The following is a 22,864-nucleotide window of genomic DNA, read 5'->3' as shown; positions in this document are numbered from 1 at the left end:
AATCCTGGAAATATAAACACAAATGCAGTATAATGTGATCCTTTATTGACAACGTTTCACCCACACAGTGGGCTTTTTCAAGTCACACACGGATCTACCTGGGGTTGGAAGGTACGAGAGTATTTATAGTCAGAATGTTGAAGTCAGGTGGAGAATGCTGCATCTGATGATCTACCGGGTGGGGTTATAGAGTCTTGGGTAGCTTGGCAGGGGTATTGGACTTATAGCCACAGAAGACAACACTCAATACAGAAGAATCCTGGAATCATCGCTTATCTCTATAACCAACAATTTCAACCAGAACAATGGCTTCTATAACATAGCTGAACCACTCGCCAAGAAACTTCTTCATCGTTATCCCACATAAGAACATAGAACACTGCAGAAGGTCTACAACTTGTCCAATACCCCTGCCAAGCTACCCAAGACTCTATAACCCCACCCGGTAGATCATCAGATGCAGCATTCTCCACCTGACTTCAACATTCTGACTATAAATACTCTCGTACCTTCCAACCCCAGGTAGATCCGTGTGTGACTTGAAAAAGCCCACTGTGTGGGTGAAACGTTGTCAATAAAGGATCACATTATACTGCATGTGTGTTTATATTTCCATTGTGTCGGTATTTTATACCATTTATTTCTATCATAATCCTTTTGTCATTCTTTGCCGTTTTGTTTATGATCTGCGTGGAGTATTTTACATAGTTTATTTTATTGATGGAGGTGTGGGTGTGACAACTGGCCAGGTTTGCAAGATGCAATCTGAATTTTTATGATTGGGTCAGGTTCGTCTGGTGGTTGCCTGGTCAATCAGGTTGTTGCTGCATGCAGCTCACTGGCCCACATATCCATTACGGCCTGGTTAATCCGGCACCTGGTGGAAATACTTGTCCAGTTTCCTCTAGACTTCTACACTTGTCCCAGCAGTGTTTCTGGTATCTTCTGGTAAGACGTTGAATAGTCTAGGGACCAGGGATGTTGATAAGTGTTGTATTTTGTCCACAGTGCCTGCCCCTGCTTTCCACTGTTTTGTACCTCTGTTCCAGCTCCAATAGACCGCTATCATAAAAAAAATTTAAATGGAAAACTGACGATGCTAAACAAAACATTTAAAAATATTTGTAAACCTTGTATAATGATTGGATGTAGTTGCAGGGTTCCACGCAAGAGCTCAAGAGAGTAGCAATGGAAGCGTTAATTCAGATCTTTGCCTCTATGATCTGTGCTCGTCTTAGTAACATTCTCGAGACAATGATGTTAAATTCCATTCTTATGTTCTTATGTGGGATAGCGATGAAGTTTCTTGGCAAGGGGTTCAGCTATGTTATAGAAGCCGTTGTTCTGGTTGAAGTTGTTGTTGTGGAAGAACACTGCAGAAAGTCTACTCATATACTTATTCAATCTCTTTTTAAAGCTACCCAAGGTTCTATACTATCATCCTACTCGGAAGATTGTTACATGCAGCATTGTCCACCTGAAGGCCATCCTACAAATACTTACGTACCTTTCACTCAGGAAGATCTGTGTGTGACTTGATTAAGCCCACTGCGTGGGCGAAACGTTGTAAATAAAGGACCACATTATACTGCTTAAGTGTTTATATTTCCAAGGCGTCACAGTAGATATTTTCCGAGTTACTGATAACACATGATCTTTAACATACCCAGAGATTCACTAGTGCGCCACATCTAAACACGTGCGCACAAACCAAGCACTGACCATGTGCACATACACTGCAACCTCTACTGATTACACCCACAGATCAGGTCTACCTAAAGTTGATTCGGGGGGTGCACCGCCCCTTGTGCCCAGGTCAAATCTTCAGAGGCACCACAGCCCGGTTTAGCAACCTCAGTGCGTTATATACAGTACTTAAAATCGCATACCCATCAATTTACAGTATACTGTATATATCTGAATGTAAACCAGGCATTAGTGGTGCAAAACTGACTGACAATGAATGAAGAGTAGACAGGGACTAACAGAGGTCGTGTGGATGGGGGGAGGGATAAGCCCTACGCTGTGCCATTTAACTACACTGGTTTAATAGGTCTGAGCCCAATCAATTCTTCTGTTCATTCACTGACAGTCGTTCATTATGACATCTTGGCATAAGACTTAATGACTTTAAAGACTACGAAAATTAGATGTTCCAACCTTTGAAGTTTCGAGTTTCTCTACTCGTCTGGTACTTGCCTGGTCAACCAGGCTGTTGCTGCTGGAGGCCAGCTGTCCCACATATCCATCACAGCCTGGTTGATCTGGCAAGAAAACTGATGGTATATGAGAGGACAACAGCGTCACAGACAGTGGCGGCCGGTACTACCTGTTACAGTAGTGACGTTAGTACAGGTATACTAAAACTACGGTAGCACAATAGCAGAACATAATGCCCGTCACAGACAGAACCTCTGTCCCTATCTCCGTCCATTTTCATACCTACACGTGTTACCTGGAGGTTATTCCGGGGATCAACGCCCCCCGCGGCCCGGTCCATGACCAGGCCTCCCGGTGGATCAGGGCCTGATCAACTAGGCTGTTACTGCTGGCCGCACGCAGTCCAACGTACGAGCCACAGTCCGGCTGATCAGGCACTGACTTAAGGTATCTGTCCAGCTCTCTTGAAGGCAGCCAGGGGTTTATTGGTAATTCCCCTAATGCTTGATGGGAGGCTGTTGAACAGCCTTGGGCCCCGGAAACTTATGGTGTTTTCTCTTAGTGTACTAATGGCGCCCCTACTTTTAATTGGGGGCATTTTGAATCGCCAGCCCAGTCTTTTACTTTCGTAGGGAGTGATTTCTGTGTGCAGATTCGGGACCATTCTTTCCAGGATTTTCCAGGTGTAGATTCATTCTCTCTCTCTCTCTCTCTCTCTCTCTCTCTCTCTCTCTCGCGCGCGCGCGCGCGCTCTCTCTCTCACTCACTCTCGCTCTCTCTCGCTCTCGCACTCTCGCTCTCGCACTCTCGCTCTCGCACTCTCGCTCTCGCACTCTCGCTCTCGCACTCTCGCGCTCTCGCGCTCTCGCACTCTCGCACTCTCGCTCTCGCACTCTCGCGCTCTCGCTCTCGCACTCGCGCTCTCGCACTCGCGCTCTCGCACTCGCGCTCTCGCACTCTCGCGCTCTCGCACTCTCGCGCTCTCGCTCGCTCTCGCGCTCGCTCGCTCTCACGCTCTCGCTCTCTCTCTCTCGCTCTCTCTCGCTCTCTCTCTCTCTCTCGCGCTCGCTCGCTCTCTCTCTCTCGCTCGCTCTCTCTCTCTCGCTCTCGCTCGCTCTCTCTCTCTCTCTCGCGCGCGCTCGCTCTCTCGCGCTCGCGCTCTCTCTCTCGCTCGCGCTCTCTCGCTCGCGCTCTCTCGCTCGCTCTCTCTCTCGCTCTCTCGCTCTCTCTCTCGCTCTCTCTCTCGCTCTCTCTCTCGCTCTCTCTCTCGCTCTCTCTCTCGCTCTCTCTCTCGCTCTCTCTCTCGCTCTCTCTCTCGCTCGCGCTCTCTCGCTCTCTCTCGCTCTCTCGCTCTCTCTCGCTCTCTCTCTCGCTCTCTCTCTCGCTCTCTCTCTCGCTCTCTCTCCCCCGCTCTTTCGCTCTCTCGCGCGCGCGCGAGAGAGCGAGAGAGCGAGAGAGCGAGAGAGAGCGCGAGAGAGCGAGCGAGAGCGAGAGACAGCGAGAGAGAGCGAGACAGCGAGAGCGAGAGACAGCGAGAGACAGCGAGAGACAGCGAGACAGCGAGAGCGAGAGACAGCGAGAGCGCGCGCGCGCGAGGCGCGCGCTCTTGTGCGCGCTCTCTCTCTCTCTCTCTCTCTCTCTCGCGCTCTCTCTCCTGCGTTCCAACGAGTACAAGTCAAGTGCTTCCAAGCGTTCCCAGTAGTTAAGGTGCTTGACAGAACTTATACGTGCAGTAAAGGATCTCTGTACGCTCTCAAGATCTGCAATTTCACCTGCTTTGAATTGAGATGTTAGTGTACAGCAGTATTCCAGCCTAGAGAGAACAAGTGATTTGAAAAGGATCATCACTGGCTTGGCATCTCTCGTTTTGAACGTTCTCATTATCCATCCTATCATTTTCTTTGCACGTGCGATCGTGGCACTGTTGTGATCCTTGAAGGTGAGATCCTCACACATTACTACTCCCAGGTCCCTTACATTATTTTTCCGCTCTATTGTATGGCCAGTTTGTGGTATACTGTGTTCTAGTTATTATCTCCTCCAGTTTTCCATAACGGAGTAGTTGGAATTTGTCCTCATTGAACATCATATTGTTTACCGTTGCCCACTGGAAAACTTTGTTTATATCTTCTTGGAGGTTAACCGCGTCCTCAGCAGATGACAGCCTCATGCAGATCCTAGTATCATCCGCAAAGGATGATACGGTGCTGTGGTGTATATCTCTGTCTATGTCTGATATGAGGATGAGGAATAAGATGGGGGCGAGTACTGTGCCTTGTGGAACAGAGCTCTTCACTATGGCAGCCTCCGATTTAACTCTGTTGACCACTACTCTGTGTTCGATTTGTTAGGAAGTTGAAGATCCATCTCCCCACTTTTCCAGTTATTCCTTTATCACGTATTTTGTGCGCTATTACGCCATGATCACATTTGTCAAACGCTTTTGCAAAGTCTGTGTATATTACATCTGCATTCTGATTTTCTTCCAGTGAATCCAAGGCCATATCATAGTGATTCAGTAGTTGTGAGAGGCAGGAGCGACCTGCCCTGATCCCATGTTGCCCTGGATTGTGCAAATTTTGGGAATCCAGGTGATTTGCAATTCTGCTTCTTATCACTCTTTCAAAGATTTTTATGTGGGATGTCAGAGCTATTGGTCTATAGTTCTTAGCTAATGCTTTGCTGCCACCTTTATGGGGTGGGGCTATATCCGTTGTTTTAAGTGACTGGAATTTCACCCATGTCCAAGCTCCTCCTCCACAGTGTACTTAGGGCACGCGAGAGGAGTTTATACAGAGGGTTGTATACAGTATCACCTCATATTAAGATATAATCATTATATGCGTACATGCATGGTTTACTTACGATATCATTGGCAGTGTTTACAAACAGAAATCTTGTCCTCTCACTAGAAGGCGTAAGATTTTCAACAAACTAAGCAACACCAGTGTATGCCCCGCTGCCAGACTCCACTGACGATTTTTTTTACTGGCGTATGATAATTTTGTTAAAAATAATTACATCTAAAACAAGTACCAGTATTTATTTTTGTATGTTACTCACAGTAAACTCTTGTAAACTCAAGTATTTTGAAGGAGGCGGTGGCTGTAAATATTAAGCAGGGACAAATTAAATGCCAAAAATAACAGCATGGAAACGCCGGAAATAAATGCATTGAAGCGCCAGGAATAAAAGAATGGAAAAGCCAAAAATTAATGCATGGAAACAAAAGAAAACGAGATGAAACGCTAAAATTATACGCATGAAAACATCAGAAATAAACGCAGGGGAAACTAACACGAAGGGCGTATTGTTAGGGGAAGGCGCTGAAACATGACTTACCTTAAGGGAGTCGTTCTCGAGGGCAAGGCGATTGAGTTGTGACTGGTACTCTGAGCAGCGGGTCTCTGTCTGCTCCAGCTGGGCCTCTAGCTCAGCCTCCAGCTCCCGGCTCCCGCTCTGGAATTCCTCAAGCTCCTCCCGCGTCTCTTCCAAACTGCAACACACCACAGATTATTAACTCAAAAGTTAGCTTCAAAAGGTGAGCAGTACGTTAATGGGTTAATCGGGAAATTCAAAAATGGCTTCGCCCAGGCTGGCGCGAGCAAGCATGCATATATATGTCGTGCTGAATAGATAAAATTGGTCAATTAAGTCCTTTCTTAAATTTTCTCTTATACGTTTAAAGATATTTTTTTTTATATGTAAAAATTAATAATTTTGTACCAGAATAATTAGAAAACTTACCTAACCTTATTATAACAAGCTCAATTTAATTCAGCCTAATCCAATTAAATATATTTTAGACAAGTTTACAATAAGTTAATAATAAACAAACTATATTTGTTAGCTTCATAATTTTTTTTTTTTGCGAAATTACTGCATACACAAATTTTCGCTTGCCTTATTCGGCAAGAAATGTGTTTCTATTTAAGCCAAAACAGCAAGTTTTACCTATTCGGCACGCGTACATACGTGTGTGTGTGTGTGTGTGTGTGTGTGTGTGTGTGTGTGTATTTATATATAATATATATATATATATATATATATATATATATATATATATATATATATATATATATTTATATATATATATTTCAACAAGTCGGTGTCTCCACGAGGCAGGGTGACCAAAAATAAAGAAATCCCCAAAAGAAAATACTTCATCTTTCAACACTTTCACCACACTCACACATTATCACTGTTTTGCAGATGTGTTTCAGAACACAACAGTTTAGAAGCATATACGATAAAGATACAAAACATATCCTCCAAACTGCCAATATCCCAAACACCTCCTTTAAAGTGCAGGCATTGTACTCCATTTCCAGGACTCAAGTCCGATATATGAAAATAACGGTTTCCGAATCTTCATGAAAATTACTGCCAACACTCCAACAGATCGTCAGGTCCAAGTGATCATCGTCCCATTCACCTATTAAACGTCAAGCACGCTTGTGGAAGTCCAAGCCTTCTCCAAAAACCTCACCGCTCCAACCCGAGGAGACCCGACCGGCCTCTCCAGAGAATAGATAGAAGGAGAGAGGGAGAGAGAGAGGGGAGAGGGGGAGGAGGGGAGAGAGAGGGGAGAGAGGGGAGAGAGGGGAGAGAGGAGGGGGGAGAGAGGGAGAGAGGGAGAGAGGGGAGAGAGAGGGAGAGAGAGGGAGAGAGAGGGGAGAGGAGAGGGGAGAGAGGGGGAGAGAGGGGAGAGAGGGGAGAGAGAGAGGGGAGAGAGGGGGAGAGAGGGGGAGAGAGGGGAGAGAGGGGAGAGAGGGGAGAGGGGAGAGGGGAGAGAGGGGGGAGAGGGGGGAGGGGGAGGAGGGGGAGAGGGGAGAGAGGAGAGAGGGGGGAGAGGGGGAGAGGGGGAGAGAGGGGGAGAGGGGGAGAGAGGGAGAGGAGAGGGAGGGGGAGAGAGGGGAGGGGGAGAGGGGGAGAGGGGAGAGAGGGGGAGGAGGGGGAGAGAGGGGAGAGAGGGGGAGAGAGGGGAGAGAGAGGGGAGAGAGGGGAGAGAGGGGAGAGGGGAGAGGGGGAGAGGAGAGGGAGAGAGGGGGAGAGGAGAGGGGGAGAGGGGGGAGAGGAGAGGGAGAGAGAGGAGGAGAGGAGAGAGAGAGGGGAGAGGAGGGAGAGAGGGGAGAGAGGGGAGAGAGAGGGGAGAGAGGGGAGAGAGGGGGAGAGAGGGGGAGAGAGAGGGAGAGAGGGGGAGAGAGGGGAGAGAGGAGGAGAGGGGAGAGAGGAGGAGAGGGGGAGAGGAGGGGAGAGGAGGAGAGGAGAGAGAGAGAGGAGAGGGAGAGGAGAGAGAGGAGGAGGAGAGGGAGAGAGAGGAGAGGGAGAGAGAGGAGGAGAGAGAGAGAGGAGAGAGGAGAGGGAGGGAGGGAGAGAGGAGGGGAGAGGAGGGAGAGGAGGAGGGAGGGAGGGAGGAGGAGGGAGAGGAGAGGGAGAGGAGGGAGAGAGAGGAGGGAGAGAGGAGGGGAGAGAGGGAGAGGGAGAGGGGAGGGGAGAGGGGAGAGGAGGAGAGAGGGAGAGAGGAGGGGAGAGAGGGAGGGGGAGAGGGAGGGGGAGGGGGAGAGGAGAGGGGAGAGGAGAGAGAGAGGAGGGAGAGGAGGGGAGGGAGAGGAGGGGAGAGGAGGAGAGGAGGAGAGGAGGGGGAGGGAGGGAGAGGAGGAGAGGAGGGAGGGAGAGAGAGGGAGGGAGAGGGAGGAGGGAGAGAGGGAGGAGAGAGAGGAGGAGAGAGAGGGAGGGAGGGAGGGAGGGAGGAGGAGGAGAGGAGGAGGAGAGGAGGGAGGGAGGGAGGGAGGGGAGAGGAGGGAGGGAGGGAGGAGGGAGGGAGGGAGAGGGAGGGAGAGAGAGAGAGGGAGGTACCACCACTAGAACTTTGCTGGGGACCCTCATCCTCAGAAGATAATAAACGTATGCATGTTTTGAAAGCTTGTGTAACTGCACATCTTATAATATTGCAGTCTACAAAGCTCAAGTGGAAGAAAGCAGAGAAGCTGCTACAAGAGCGCCTAGGTGAACAAGGTCCTCTCGGCGAGGAGCCCAAAAAAAAAAAAATGACATCCGCTAAAATTTGACAGGTAAAAGAGCAAACAAGGAATTAGACTACAACAAACTAGCATAAGTGAGGAGATACTCAGGATAACTAATTATCACAATTGTATAAACGCCTGCAACTTTTATTTACGAAATGTTTAGATCACCAGGAGCTTGAACTCCCAGTAAAACTCCTGGTGACTCAAACATCGGAATGAAACTTCCCGAAACTTTGAACGAGCCTCCTTAAATACATAACTAGAGATGAAAAGTACGTCGCTTCGGATGTTTCTGGACCATTATCAAGTCAAGGTTTACAACTCAATTTATAAGTTAATTGTGAATACGACTCCTTAACAAGGTACTAATTACACTCAACGATCTCAAAAACATACACGGATGACGTCAATGAAGTACAATATAACTGATCCAAATGGCGTACTGCCGACAACACTGAAGAAAGATCAGTTGAAGGACAAATTTTTATTGTGACAACGCTTCTCCTCCGTGTACAATTTTATACAGCACGGAACTTTGTCCTAATATAAGTCTGTTAAGATGCGTATTTTCATGTACTGCAAGCCACGGTAATTATTACTGTTGAGCATGTGAAATATATTCTCCCTACAGGCAACATGACAAACTCCCCCACCTCAACATCCACAAATTCGCTATTATTCTTCCCACTAACTTTAGTCGTTGTTTACGCTAATACCTATCTACAAGCCATTCTTTCTTTTATCCCTATTAATTTATGCTCGAGAGGCGTGCAATTTTTAACAACACTGGGTTCCTGATAGAGATTAACATCGTTCAACAAATAATTTAAAAAACAGAACACAGTGGTAGTCGTATACAGAGTAAAATCTAGCTTTAGCAAAGCCGAAAAAAAAGCCTCTCATCAAACTGTGGACGGTACCAAAATAAACATTTAGGACGCCTTGGTATAACAATGAAAATGTGGAAGCAAATAAGCAATCTCACACTTAATAGAAAAATTATCAAGTTTCAACAGCAATAAATTCCAACTACTCAGATAATGAATTAAAAAGGAACAATGAATACAGAACAAGATAATTTAAGAGAATAAAAGACTTGGTGTAATAATGTTAATAACGTCAAAAGACCTATCAGAACACAGTAAAGTAAATGCCACTTATGGCAGTGGATAATATGAACCTTCAATACTAGAAAAAAATGCCAAACATGACACTACTTACATTACTTGCTCTTTCTTGTTTATACATTTAGTGATGATTGTTCAGTTCAAGGCAGGAGAGAGATCCCAAATGGAAACGATACATTTATACTGTTTACTGTTCGAGGAGCCAACAAAGCGTTTAAACTACTGGGAACGCCTCTAATTACTTGGAATCTACTCTGTAACAAAGGAGAGATGCCTGATAATATATATATGGAAGATACCCGAGGGACAAGTCCTAAATCTGCACACTAATAACTTAATGAAGGGAAAAGTAGGAACGAAACTGAACACACTTCCCCCTCCCCTCCGTATCTCACTCGACTTTACGTGACCTGACCTGACCTGACCTGACCTGACCTGACCACCTACCCAGGTGTTAGATTCTACACGACGCTAAACATAATTCAATAGCCAATATTTATTAGTTTTGTGTGCAATGGATAAAATATTGATAAATTTAGAAAATATGAAAGCACTGATAGCAATGAAAAAAAAATGTGGAAGAATGGAACAAACTCCAGCCATGCCGAATATCATAGATCAAATTATGCTCATCAAGATGGCTTCTTACAATTATTAGCTATAATCGACTAGTAATTAGCCTACTTTTGAAGCCAGGCTTATTTGGCGGTAATTTGACGGTAACGACTTATTCCCTGCTTTAAAAATTGGAATTACATTAGCCATCTTCCACATATCAGAAGCTACATCCACTTTTTAACATCTCTTCAAACAATGTAGTTTCTGATATGTGGAAAATGGCTAATGTAATAATTTATATTTTTAAACCAGATAATAAATCGTTACCGTAAAATTACCGCCCAATAAGCCTGACCTCCATTGTAGACAAATTACTAGTCAATTATAGCTGATATTATAAGAAGCCATCTCGATGAGCATAATTTGATCTATGATACTCAGTACGGATTCACGAGGGGCCGTTCCTTCTTAACTAATTTACTAACTTAATTCTGTAAAGCTTTTGAGGCTGTTGATATTGTTTATTTGGATTTTAGTAAGGCTTTTGCTAAGAGTACCGCACCAGAGACTTAAAAGTAAGTGACATCTCATGATATTGGGGAAGTGTCAAGCACCTAAATTACTGGAACATTTGAAGTCCCTCCTTTTTACTCTTTGGAACGTAGGCTACAAAGATGCATTATAATCTACACCTGGAAAATCTGCACACAATCAGTCCCATGAAGGTAAGAGGCTTAGCAGACGATGAAAAATGACCCTAATGAAAAACTGGGGTGCAATGAGTTCAAGGAAAAACTTCACAACTGCCAAAGGACCAAGATTTTTTTCAATACCCTCCCTTCATGAAGACAGACACTTATACACATATGGTAATATTTACTGAAGAAACTTTTCGCCACACTGGCTTCGTCAGTCCAATACAAAGTAGAAATGGATAAGGAGAGTAGTAGTTTGAGGTAATCAATCCCTCAGCCTGGAATCGATGTATTCAGTCCATCACTGTAGAAAGTACAGCATATGGCCGGAGAAGTGGCTTGTATACTGTAATCAGGGGAGCCGAAGGAGGAGGCGGGATCACAGTGGAAACATCCACTAGTGTAAGTAGGTCTACTTACACTTACACTAGTGGATGTTTCCACTGTGATCCCGCCGCCTTTTGCTTCGACTCGCCTGGCTACAGTATATAAGCCACTTCTCCGGCCATATGCTTTCTACAAGAGTGATGGACTGACAACATCGATTCCAGACTGAGGGACTGATTACCTCAAACTCCTCCTCTCTTTGCACCTTTCTGCTTTGTACTGGACTGATGAAGCCACTGTGTGGCGAGAAGTTTCTTTAATAAAGATTCCCATATGTTGCATAAGTGTCTCAATCTTCAGCTTGTCGGTTTTAAAAAAACATTTATCACACCCTCCCTTCATACATAAGGGAGGATTACCAACAGACCGCTGGCTGTCAGAGTTCCCCAAGTTCCTGATAAGCCGGGCTGTGATGCGTATGCTGGACTTCGTGAGGCTAACACCAACAGCTTGATTGATCAAGCCACCCACCGGGAGCAACACCATTCCTTACTCTTCACTTTCTCTGGTCTGAGACTGGGCCGTTGGGGTGTTTACCCTCTGAACGTACTCCTCACCCCAACATTCACCCACAATGTACTCACCCCTAACTCCTTGTTCCTTGCCCCCCCCACACCACCCCAACATGCTCACCCCTCTCGCTCCTCAACTCCCACCTGTCCCTCACCAATGTTCTATCCCACTAAGTAAAAATATCCGCTTCCTCTTGCTAAGCTCACCCTCACCTCCCTCCTACTCCTCTTACCCAAATATCCCTCTTCCATCGTTATCCACTCCCCTTATCTAAATATTCCCCTCCATTACCCACTCTCCCCTTACCCAAATATACCCCCCTCCTCTGCCTTCCTTCATAATATCTGACTGCCCCCGTCAACCCCCCCCCCCCCACCACACGTACATTATCAGAGTTGGCAATGAAAGTACTCCTGTGACGAACACTGCTGTATCTTGAGCTTTCATGCTCTGCCATTAGTATAGTGCACATCACTAAGCTCCAATTATGGTACAGCATATCCGTGACGCTACGCCAACTGCTGCCAGCTGTCTGCATGCCTGCCTAAGTTGATCCCAACTAACCAGATGCTGCTGCAGCTGGTTAGTTGGGCTACTGTTCCTGCGGTGGCTACCGAGTCTATTACTGCTACATCTACTGTTGCTGCTTGTGTTGACATTTCTAGCAAATACAGTAGCTGAACATCACCAGGAAATTAAAACCTGAAAGGGTGTCGTGGTACGAGAATGGAATGCCACTGAAAACACCCCTATCTAAAGGGAGGAAAAAGAGGGTAGGGAAGTCTGTCACGAGTTTCAATCTCTGGCAAATTTAAGAATGGCAAGGAGGTAGTGTAGCTTGCGTCAGGAGCCTGGCGAGAAGTGTGTCAATTGTTATATTAGGGTGACAAGCCAGGCAGGAATGTGGCAAGGATGATGAATTAGTGGCGTTATGGCACCATAGAGTAGCCAGAAATGTTAACATCACAAACTTGTACACCTCACCACTTCTCACCTCTCCGTCACAAACAACAGAAGACGCAACAAACACCATTACTCAACACTTACCCTAGCACAAGGTGCTCACTCATCTACAAGCACAAACAAGAAGAAAACTTGTTGTTAGGTAACAAACGCATCAAGAAAAAGATGCAACAAAATTCATCCCATCAAAAATCCTCAATAACTAGAACAATCACAAACAAGTCACCATACCACCATCTAATCGTCACTATTTCAACACTTCCACCACAGCTGCAGACAAGGTAGAGGCCGGCAAGTAACCAACAGAGGAAGCACACCCTCCTCTCCTCTCTCCTCTCACACCCAAGGTAATTACTCAAGCCTCAAGCTATTAATATATTTTTTTTACACAGGGTTTGACAAGGTTAAGGATCCCTAGCTTTATTGACAAGCTATTTACAGGTTAAGGATTCCTAACTTTATTGGCAAGTTAAGAGCTGTTACCTACCTCAGCTCATTTGAAAGTATTTTTATTGTTATGAGACATACAAGTAGGGAATAGGATGAAGTTGGAGCCATCTGTGGGCCAGCATTTTCATGTGATCAACTGACTTTCTCGTTGACATCATTATGCTGTACGAGTGTGTTCCATACTCGAGTCATCCTGGGTATGTATGATCTCAGATGGAGTGATGTTCTGGAGAAGGGTACAGCCAGAGTGAAGTTGCTGCTTTCTGCCCATCTTGTGGCATAAAAGCTTGTTTCATGCTGTCCTCGAAGTGGATCCAAGTGTGGTACTTTGACAATATTGGCCTTGTACATAACAGTAAGGCCACCCACATCCCTCCTATGTTGAAGGCTCTGCTGAAATGACAGATCTATCCAGGATGGGTCCAGGTGAGAGATAAGACGTCTTGCTCTGTTCTCTACTCTGTCAAGCAGTCGCAGATGAGAGGGGGGGGGGGGCAGGCAAACCAAGAAAGTGGAGCATACTCAAGGTGTGAGCGTACTTGTGCCTCGTACAGAATCTTGCAACCCCTACTGTCAAGCAGATGCGAGATACGGCGAAGTGCTGTAAGCTTCCTGGCTGCCTTGTTTGCAAGATTTACAACATGGTTCTTCATGGTTAGTTTGGAGTCAAATTTCACTCCAAGGATATCAACTTCTTCTCCAGGTGCCAACACACTCCCATTCATCCTTACTACAGCACCAGCATTACCATCATGGTGCCTAGAGACGATCCTCATTTGCATTTTCTCAGGTGCAAATGTTACTTGCCATCTATTTCCCCAAGCTGATATAGCTCTCAGCTGGTGATTGATGTAGCTTAGAGCAGCTGGCATTTCTTCTCTTGGATAAGTGAATGTCAGTGTACAGTCGTCTGCATATGCATGTGATTCTGGGATGAGAGGAAGAAGGTCGTTGAAGTAGACATTCCATAACAATGGTCCCAGCACGCTTCCTTGTGGAACACTTTCCCCAATAGGATGTCTTGCTGATTTAGTTCCATTGAGAACTACACTTAGAGATCTACCATGAAGGTAATCACTGAGGAGACATAGCGTAGAGCCTGCAATTCCCAGCGCTTGAAGTTTTGCTAAGAGGCCCTGGTGCCACACCCGGTCGAAAGCGCCAGCAATGTCCAGTGCTACCACACAGCTGACTTTGGATTCATCCAGTGACTAGTGCCACTTGGTGGAGAGGTTTAACAACAGATCAGCAGCAGAGTAACCTTTCCTGAAGCCATATTGACGATCACAAAGTAGTGAGTGGTAGTCAAAAAAACTGTCATTTGTCTTGAGATTATTGTCTCAAGTATCTTACCAGTGATTGACAGGAGTGACATTGGTCTGTAGTTGCTGATTTCTGCTCTGCTCTTCTTTTTGTGAACAGGGACTACATTTGCCTCGTTCCATAGAGAGGGCCATTTACACTACTAGGCAGTGCTGAAAGATGCGAGTTAGAGGTGCTGCTAGCTGGTCTGCACATCTTCTCGGCAATCTTGGGCTCAACTTGTCTGGGCCCACAGCCTTTTCTTGGTCAAGCGATTTAAGAAGGAAATGCACTTCCTCCTGCCTTATTGTCACCACTGACAGTTTTGACACAGTTCTTGCAGCTAGCCAAGGAGGGTCCCTTGCTGGATCAGGAACTTGCATTTTGGTAGCAAAGCGTTCAGCAAAGAGGTCCGCCTTCCCTAGACTACTAGTAGAGGTGGTCCCATCCTGTCGATTTAGAGGTGGAATGAGTTCATCAGGCAGATAACCTTGTCTGTCTTTGACCAGGGACCACCAGGTTTTGGAGCCAACCCTACCTGATGTTAGCTTTCTTTTAGTGTCCACCTCCCATTTAGCAATGGCCCACTTTTGAACGTCACCCATATGCCTACAGGCTTGTCTGGCAAATTAGGTTAATCTCGTCCCTCACGATGAGACCCCCCCCCACAACGGTCTGCTAACACCCAGGTACCTACTTACTGCTAGGTGAACAAGGGTATCAGACCTGTATAATACTACAACAAACCCAACGTCACCCGTACCGGGGATCGATTCTAGACCCTTAGTGAGGGCTGAAGACGGTACCAAGCCACGAACACTCCATAAATTCTACTTCCCGTGAATGAGATAGGTTACCCTGAGAAATATAAATTCCAGCTCTGAAAGAATTAAATCTGAAGCTACCCCTCTGGAATGTTTGACGACACCCTCACTGCCGTACTGAAGTCTCGCAGCTCAGGCTGACATTCATCACTTTATACAAGAAACCATCACATGTGGTGGAATATGGCTAGATTTTAATCCCCTTACACAGACTGACCCAATTTCATTTAATACCAATGGTCACATTTCGTCATTTTTTATACATCAATTTACAGGCTTATTTTAAAGCTCAGGTCTAAGTACATTACCACCCCCTAAGTATGTACCCAGGAGAGTCTACTAACACCCGGGTACGTATCTACCGCTAGATGAACAGGGAGATTTGTCCACAACTCCACGAGTGTAAGAAGAGCAATTTCCAAATTCCCTGACAAAATTGCAATATTTCCCATGGGAATATTTCAGTATTTCCTGGCCTCCATCCTTCCCTCTCAGCTGTCCACTCCTCACACTGCATCACTGTATGTACCTATATAATATACAGTAGATCAGGGTGGTCAATATTCAAACGTGTTTATAAAATTCAAACTCAAATTATAGTGGGCATTACAATTTGCATTATTTAAAAAAAAAAGTTACTAAGGAATCATTAATTTATGTTTGTAATAGCATTATAGTGTCAATACTTTTGGCAATTATGAAAATATTTATAAAACTGGTACAGAAATAAATACTTCATCAACTGCTACTGATTATCTCATCTACAGAACCTATAGCATAGTTAACACACAAATATAATTTCAGAATAATATGAACGCGACAAAAGTTTTTTTTTTTTTGTAGCTTTCTTTTGTCATGTTGTCTTGTTTCTGTGCAAGTTTGATTTTTCTCCGCCTTGGCTTCTCAAAGCATCTTATTCCGTCAATTTGTACTCTTTCTCTGCTAATTTACTCAACGTTTTCTTTCTAGCAACTGGGACACTATTTTCCGATTACTCTGCCTTTCTGCATTGTTCTACTAAAATACTGCACTAGTCAACCAGGTGCCCCAGGGTTATGGGCGAGAAAAAGTAATTCTGACAAGAGACACTTAAGCAGTCAAATTACCGCAAAGTAAAATTAGCACTGAATACTTACTTTTCCCCTGCCAAAACTGTTTTCAGAATTTGAATTTGAATTTTCAGAATTAGAAGATTTCCAACAAAAATTTAAAATTCCCCTGACAAATACCTGACCTTGAAAAATGAATCACGCTTCCTGATGCTCGGCAACCATGAACTCAGCCAGCGTGACACTGTAACCCGGGTCCTTTCAGTTTTACTACTGAGCTACAAGACTACACATACATCCTATAATATATAACCTGCTTTATGTACATTATGTGCGCTCATACACTGCGTCAGTAGTTAACTTACCAAAAATGTCCTTGTGTGATACAAAGAGCATAGTAAGCTGTATTAAGATAAAGTTTCGCCCATGGAGTGCTTAATGCAGTCATTACAAGGTTGTCTAAGCCAAACTGTCTTAAGACGCACTATTCTTAGTCTAGGTTTATTACCGGTATTTATCGGCACACTGCCATCCAACCATACCTGTCGTTATCTAGAAAATAAGTACGTTAACGACATGTATTAACACTGCATAGAATATGTGGCATTAGTATGTGTTACACATTAAATTCCCCGACCATATTTCTAACTATTCCAATCCATCTAAACGTATATTGTTTTTGTTTTATATAAGCATGCTCAAAAAAGCAGGACAGCCTTAATTTGAATAGATATTTTCGAAAAAATAGGTTTTGATCTATATATTTCCGTGAAGTAACACACAATAGCCTCGCTAAAATATAGGTAAGAAATACGTTAAAGCCTAATAAACTTATCTTACGTCATTCTAAATATAGTAAACTTCATTGTAACATTAGAAATGTTAAGCCTGACTTCACTAGTTATTGCAAACTTTATTTTTTTTTTTTTGGGGGGGGGGAGGGGGCAAAGCGATTGTTGCTTTATAATCCAAAATCTCAGATGCTGCTTAACAAGGACGATAGCCCCCCCCCCAGTATTCACGTGAGCGATGACCCTTCTGAGAGTCGAATGCGATAGGAGTTACATAACACTCAAATTTACTTTCCTTGGAAACTGCAATTATATATATTACAATATTCATTGTTGTAAAAAACTTGTGTAACAGGTGTCCGTGGCTCCGTTTTTTTGGCGCCTTCGGTTCACATACTGAGGGTCCGTAGCTCGATCCCTACTACCGGTAGAAACTCTGGGCATGTTCACCTAGCAGCAAGTACCTTTGAAACGAGCCGAGGCAGAATAACCGCTCTTAGCATGCAAGTTCAACTGTGTAAAAGAAAAACAAAAAAAATCTAAACTGCCCTCCCAAAATACTAGAACAATATCTAAAACGGAAACCAATAAAACTACCTCGAGCTATTTTCAGAATCTGAAGTGGAGTTTGAGGCAGGAAAACTCCGGTATCTGTTGATATAGGATATACTTAAAACACTGGCTCACACCTTTCTGGTAGCACACCACTTCTTTACCAACAGTGTTATACTCCCGGTAAATATCACATTTACAAGGAAATTATAAATCTAACATTAAGGCTGCCTATTTGCACCTGTTATTTACTCTCATTTATTAATATCTATACATCATCCCAATGTTTCATCTAACCGACTCCATATTATAAACGTTGCAATCAAAACATTGAGCAATAATACACGATTGTGCCCAGGATACCAGGAGTTTCTTTATCACTGATACACAGCACTCACTCCTGCGGATGATAAACCACCGGTACGAGTGAGTTAAAACAAGCTGCCAAGTGCCAGGCGGGGTCACTGAAACTATCTTGACAGCTTTAAAAAATAGGTAACGATAAACATGAATGAAAATACAAGTTTGAAAAGTACCTGCATAGCATGGACCACTAGGCCTGGTGCAGTGTACCAGTAGTTGCTGAATATTAACACGTTTGTGTCGGGAAACAAGTTTCCAGACGAATGAATCACCGACCCCCTCTCCCCCCCCCCACGGAAGCTAATGTTTTCAAATCTGAGTAAACCATATACCGAGCAGAGTGAACCTCTATTAGATTTAACACACAAAAATACGACTCGGTTTACCCGTAAGAGAATAAAGGAAGGTGGTGTGGCGACAACTCTGGCATTATGACGTAGACTTATCAGGAGTGATGCCGAACAACATTCTTGGCATTGTGCCCAGTCTTCCTTAATTACCAGCCTAGCGTTGTTTCACGTCATTGGGGTGGGGGAAACCATGATAGGTGAAGGAGTTTATGCCCATGTTATCTACTGTCAAATTCCCATTCACCGAATATATCAACTGTCTCGGAAATTTACATACTCAAAAGTCAGTTTCCGACCACCCGGGCTGTGGTTCGTACGTCGGTTTGCGGCTAGCAGTAACAGCCTAGTTGATCAGGCCGTGATTTACCGCGAGGCATGGTCATGGACCGGGCTGCGTGGCCGTTGACCCCCGAAACACCCTCCAGGTATACTATATACATTATCTATGTGTATGCAGTCTTTGACACTTTTTTTTTGGTTAATATGCACTAACTTAACCTAATCAAGCATATTAGTCGTACACATTGTCAAAAGAGTAAGACAAATGGGTATAGTAGCCATTACCAGAGTAAGCGATGAGGGACAAAGATATGTTATGTTACCGAATTTGAAGTGTGTTGTTGGTGTTCGCTTTACTGCGTTTGTATATCAATGTTTCTCTCGGCAATATTTGCTATGCAGCCGGTTTTGATGTTACATAGATTCAGTCCAGTTAAGAGACATCTGAGGAAACTAGCATTGATGCCAAGAGAAGTTGAGTGTAGTGGATCACGTGAGATCACAGCTGTAGGGATGTAACTAACAGAATTTGCTTAAGTTTTCCTCAGCATTCCATGAATGAGAGCGAGAAGTGTGTCGGGTCTTTATCATCTGGTGACTAACAGGGGAACTTGATCAGAGGTTTCGAGCTTTCCTTAAGTTTGATATACTTCTGATGGGTCTCGAGTTTTATATTCCCGCAGCCCTGCCTAGGGATAATCTTGTCGGAGCTTGCCTAGCCAACCAGACTCTTACTTTCGACGGCCCATTTGGAAACATTATTACAGCCTCCACTTGGCGGAGGTTAAGTTTTTTCTTGAGCATTTGTAGTTATTCCAGCAGTGTTTGTTATCTTCTGGTAAGATGTTAAGTCTAGAAATATGATTGATACAATGTTCTATTATTATGCTCACGGTACCTTTGCCTTTCACCGTGTTTATTCTACACTTTCTCCAACATCTCTCACTCAGTATGCTATGACAGTGTGCGGGTTTAGAGTTACTTTGGCTCTCCTATAATCCAGCGAGTCGCTCCTCGTAATTTAAATGCTTTACTGGCTCTATGCAGGCCGTAAATATTTAAATCTGTCTCAGCTCAGATTCGTCAACCCTAAACAATACTCTTAAGCTAAAGAACACATGTAATTCGAAAATGCCATCACTGGCACTATTTTCCACGTTTTAAAAGTTTTATTTACCCTGTCATTTTTCTTGGCCGTCGTGACATTTGCCTTAACGAGTTCTTTGAAAAACACAACTGACATAATTACTCTCACTGTTTACAGGTTCCTTTCGTTTTAATGGTAATTCTCTTTCATCTTGTAGTTTCCCTTTTGAATTAATTTTTCCCATATCAACGATATTAGGAATTTGTGACCACTGAACGTCACGTTATACTCCACTGCTCACTGAAACACTGCTTGTATTTATTTATTTATTTACTTATTTATTAATTTGAACATGATACAGAGAAGTACAAGGAATACAATTTTTAAAGTGCAGCATGCCAAAGCCCCTTGTATGCAGAGCATTATGGGCAGGCTTAAAATTAACTTAAGATTAACTAAGCAATGATATATTCAGTGGTACAAAAATTGTAAAACACATAATTTAGTACAAATGAGTATTACAAAGACAGGTCATATGGTCATTTACTGTGTTGCTGTGTAATCACTAGAATGGAGTATTCTGTTAGGTAATGAAGTTAAATAGTAACAAAGTTTGATTGGGTCACAGGTTGACATTTATGAGATACAATAATGAGATACAATAATGAGATACAATTATTCAGTATTTATTTAGTTGTGGGTGAGTAAGTGATTTTTGAGAAGAGACTTGTGATTTTCATGTTTATTTTGGTGTCACGCGCAAATAGAAAAGTTTTTTTTAATACGTCTTCTAAATAACAAAAAAAGGCACAATACCGTGACTGGAACGATACACAAATAACCCGCACATAGAAGAGAGGAGCTTACGACGATGTTTCGGTCCGATTTGGACCATTTACAAAGTAACACTGATTTTGTAAATGGTCCAAGTCGGACCGAAACGTCGTCGTAATCTCCTCTCTTCTATGTGCGGGTTATTCATGTCTTCAATAAAGATAAACAAAGTTTAGGTGCTAGAACCGTGCCTTGGGGTACCGAGCTTTTCACTTTACTAATGGACTCTACTCTCTTTATTACTATTACTACTGTGGTTCTGTGTTAGAAGGTAGATCATCCACTTCCTTACTTTCTCCATATCTATTAATGAGAGAATATCAATTTTTTCGACACCGAGACAAATTTAAGCTAATACTGATACATTGGCACACCCCAATACCTCACTGTCATCAGTTTACCCAGTCATAAAAAGTCATTAGAGGTGCCTGGGTGTTGGCAAAGAAAAAACAAATTCAAATACACTGCAGCCAGTACCGAGAACATCTGCGAGGTGGTGCTCGCCAGCCGTGAAACAGACATTCCGACATCCTTGAAATTCAACACGTGGTGAGCTCACGATGCCTCTTCCTTTAACCTTTGGCATAAAGAGTACATTTCCAACAGCTAAAAATAGTTGTATAAATACTAAAACAGTTCGAAGAAATAAGACACGTTCGCCGACTCGGTTACTAGGCAGTTGGCTGCAGCGCGTTACTACCACCGCCATTATTCCAAGGTATTACCAGCAAAGCAAAAGAATATTACACCAACAGTGAGAAAGCCAGTGGCCGCTGCTGTCTTAACCCTATACCTGGAGGGTTTCGGGGGTCAACGCCCCCGTGGCCCGGTCTGAGACCAGGCCTCATGGTGGATCTGGGTCTGATCAACCAGGCTGTTACTGCTGATCGCACGCAAACTGACGTACGAACCACAGGCCGGCTGGTCAAGTACTGACTTTAGGTGCCTGTCCAGTGCCTTCTTCAAAACAGCCAGGGGTCTATTGGTAATCCCTAATGTATGCTGGGAGGCAGTTGAACAGTCTTGGGCCCCTGACACTTACTGTGTTCTCTCTCAGTGTACTTGTGGCGCCCTTGGGGAATGTTGCATCTCCTGCCGAGTCCTTTGCTTTCATGGGGAGTGATTTTCGTGTGCAAGTTTGGTACTAATCCCTCTAGGATTTTCCAAGTGTATATTATCATGCATCTCTCTCGCCTGCGTTCCAGAAAATACAAATCAAGAGACCTCAGCCGTTCCCAGTAATTTTAGGTGCCTTATCGTACTTAAGTACGACAAGGCTCCCCAGGACAGCAATTTCGCCTGCCTTGAAGGGGGCAGTTAGTGTACATCAGTATTCCAGCCTAGAGAGAACAAGCGATTTGAAGAGAATCATGGGCTTGGCATCCCTAGTTTTGAAAGTTCTCATTATCCATCCTATCATTCTTCTAGCAGATGCGGTAGATACATTATTCACTATTGTGTGGTTAGAATTTGTTGTATACCCTGATACAGTTAATTTCCTCAAGTTTTCCATATCTGAGCAGTTGAAATTTCTCTTCATTAAACTTCATCTTGTTTTGAGTGGCCCATTTGAAGATTTGGCTGATGTCCGCTTGGAGTCTTGCGGTGTCTTCGATGGAGGACACTGTCAAGGCAATTCGGGTTTCATCCGTTTCGCGTGTCATAGCTAATGACAAGTTTCGCGTGTCATAGCTAATGACAAGTTTCGCGTGTCATAGCTAATGACAAGTTTCGCGTGTCATAGCTAATGACAAGTTTCGCGTGTCATAGCTAATGACAAGTTTCGCGTGTCATAGCTAATGACAAGTTTCGCGTGTCATACCTAATGACAAGTTTCGCGTGTCATACCTAATGACAAGTTTCGCGTGTCATACCTAATGACAAGTTTCGCGTGTCATACCTAATGACAAGTTTCGCGTGTCATACCTAATGACAAGTTTCGCGTGTCATACCTAATGACAAGTTTCGCGTGTCATACCTAATGACAAGTTTCGCATGTCATACCTAATGACAAGTTTCGCATGTCATACCTAATGACAAGTTTCGCATGTCATACCTAATGACAAGTTTCGCATGTCATACCTAATGACAAGTTTCGCATGTCATACCTAATGACAAGTTTCGCATGTCAATGACAAGTTTCGTAAGTATGAAACGGAAGCTTGAAAAATATTTGGCACTGGCGTGATTGCCATTTTCTTTCTGAAACATAACTATGATAGCAGATCAATCTAAACAAACTTCTATTTATATATACAACTGCCGTGACTTCGAGTTTAATAGTTCTTGGTCTTTTATTATTTCCTTTCCAATTAAAAAGGCATGGTCTACGACCGGGCAGTGGGGGGGGGGGATATGTCCCCCCCAGAACCATTAACAGATACCACCAAGATCCGCTTATCAGACCCGTCTAGATGAAGTGTCCCCATCCCTTTTACTACCTAAGGAGCTTTCACTTTCGATAAACCTACGAGAGACATTGTTAGGGCCACCACTGTTCCCAAGATATATGAACGACCTACCAGAGAGGATCGAATCCAACATATTGCTG

The 22,864-nt window shown here is 44.0% G+C and overlaps 1 protein-coding gene across 10 annotated transcripts in view; it reads right to left on the bottom strand.

The window, feature by feature from the left end:
• LOC128685502 (nuclear distribution protein nudE-like 1-B) overlaps positions 1-22,864 on the bottom strand; it is a 259,576-nt gene that overhangs the window by 153,010 nt on the left and 83,702 nt on the right. For 4 of the 10 annotated variants that reach the window (XR_008406510.2, XM_053772070.2, XM_053772069.2 and 1 more), the window contains exon 3: positions 5,503-5,656. Coding sequence is in view for 4 of the 10 variants with exons in the window: in XM_053772070.2 (XP_053628045.1) it covers positions 5,503-5,656 (154 nt within the window). In the remaining 6 variants the exon portion in view is untranslated. Of the gene's footprint in view, positions 1-5,117; positions 5,657-22,864 lie in introns of those variants that run through there. The other 6 variants (XR_011391738.1, XR_011391740.1, XR_011391739.1 and 3 more) reach the window with 4 other exon arrangements.

This window comes from Cherax quadricarinatus, chromosome 8 (assembly GCF_038502225.1).
Source record: "Cherax quadricarinatus isolate ZL_2023a chromosome 8, ASM3850222v1, whole genome shotgun sequence".
Classification (NCBI taxonomy): Eukaryota; Metazoa; Arthropoda; class Malacostraca; order Decapoda; family Parastacidae; genus Cherax; species Cherax quadricarinatus.
This window is presented reverse-complemented; position numbering and strand designations above follow the sequence as displayed.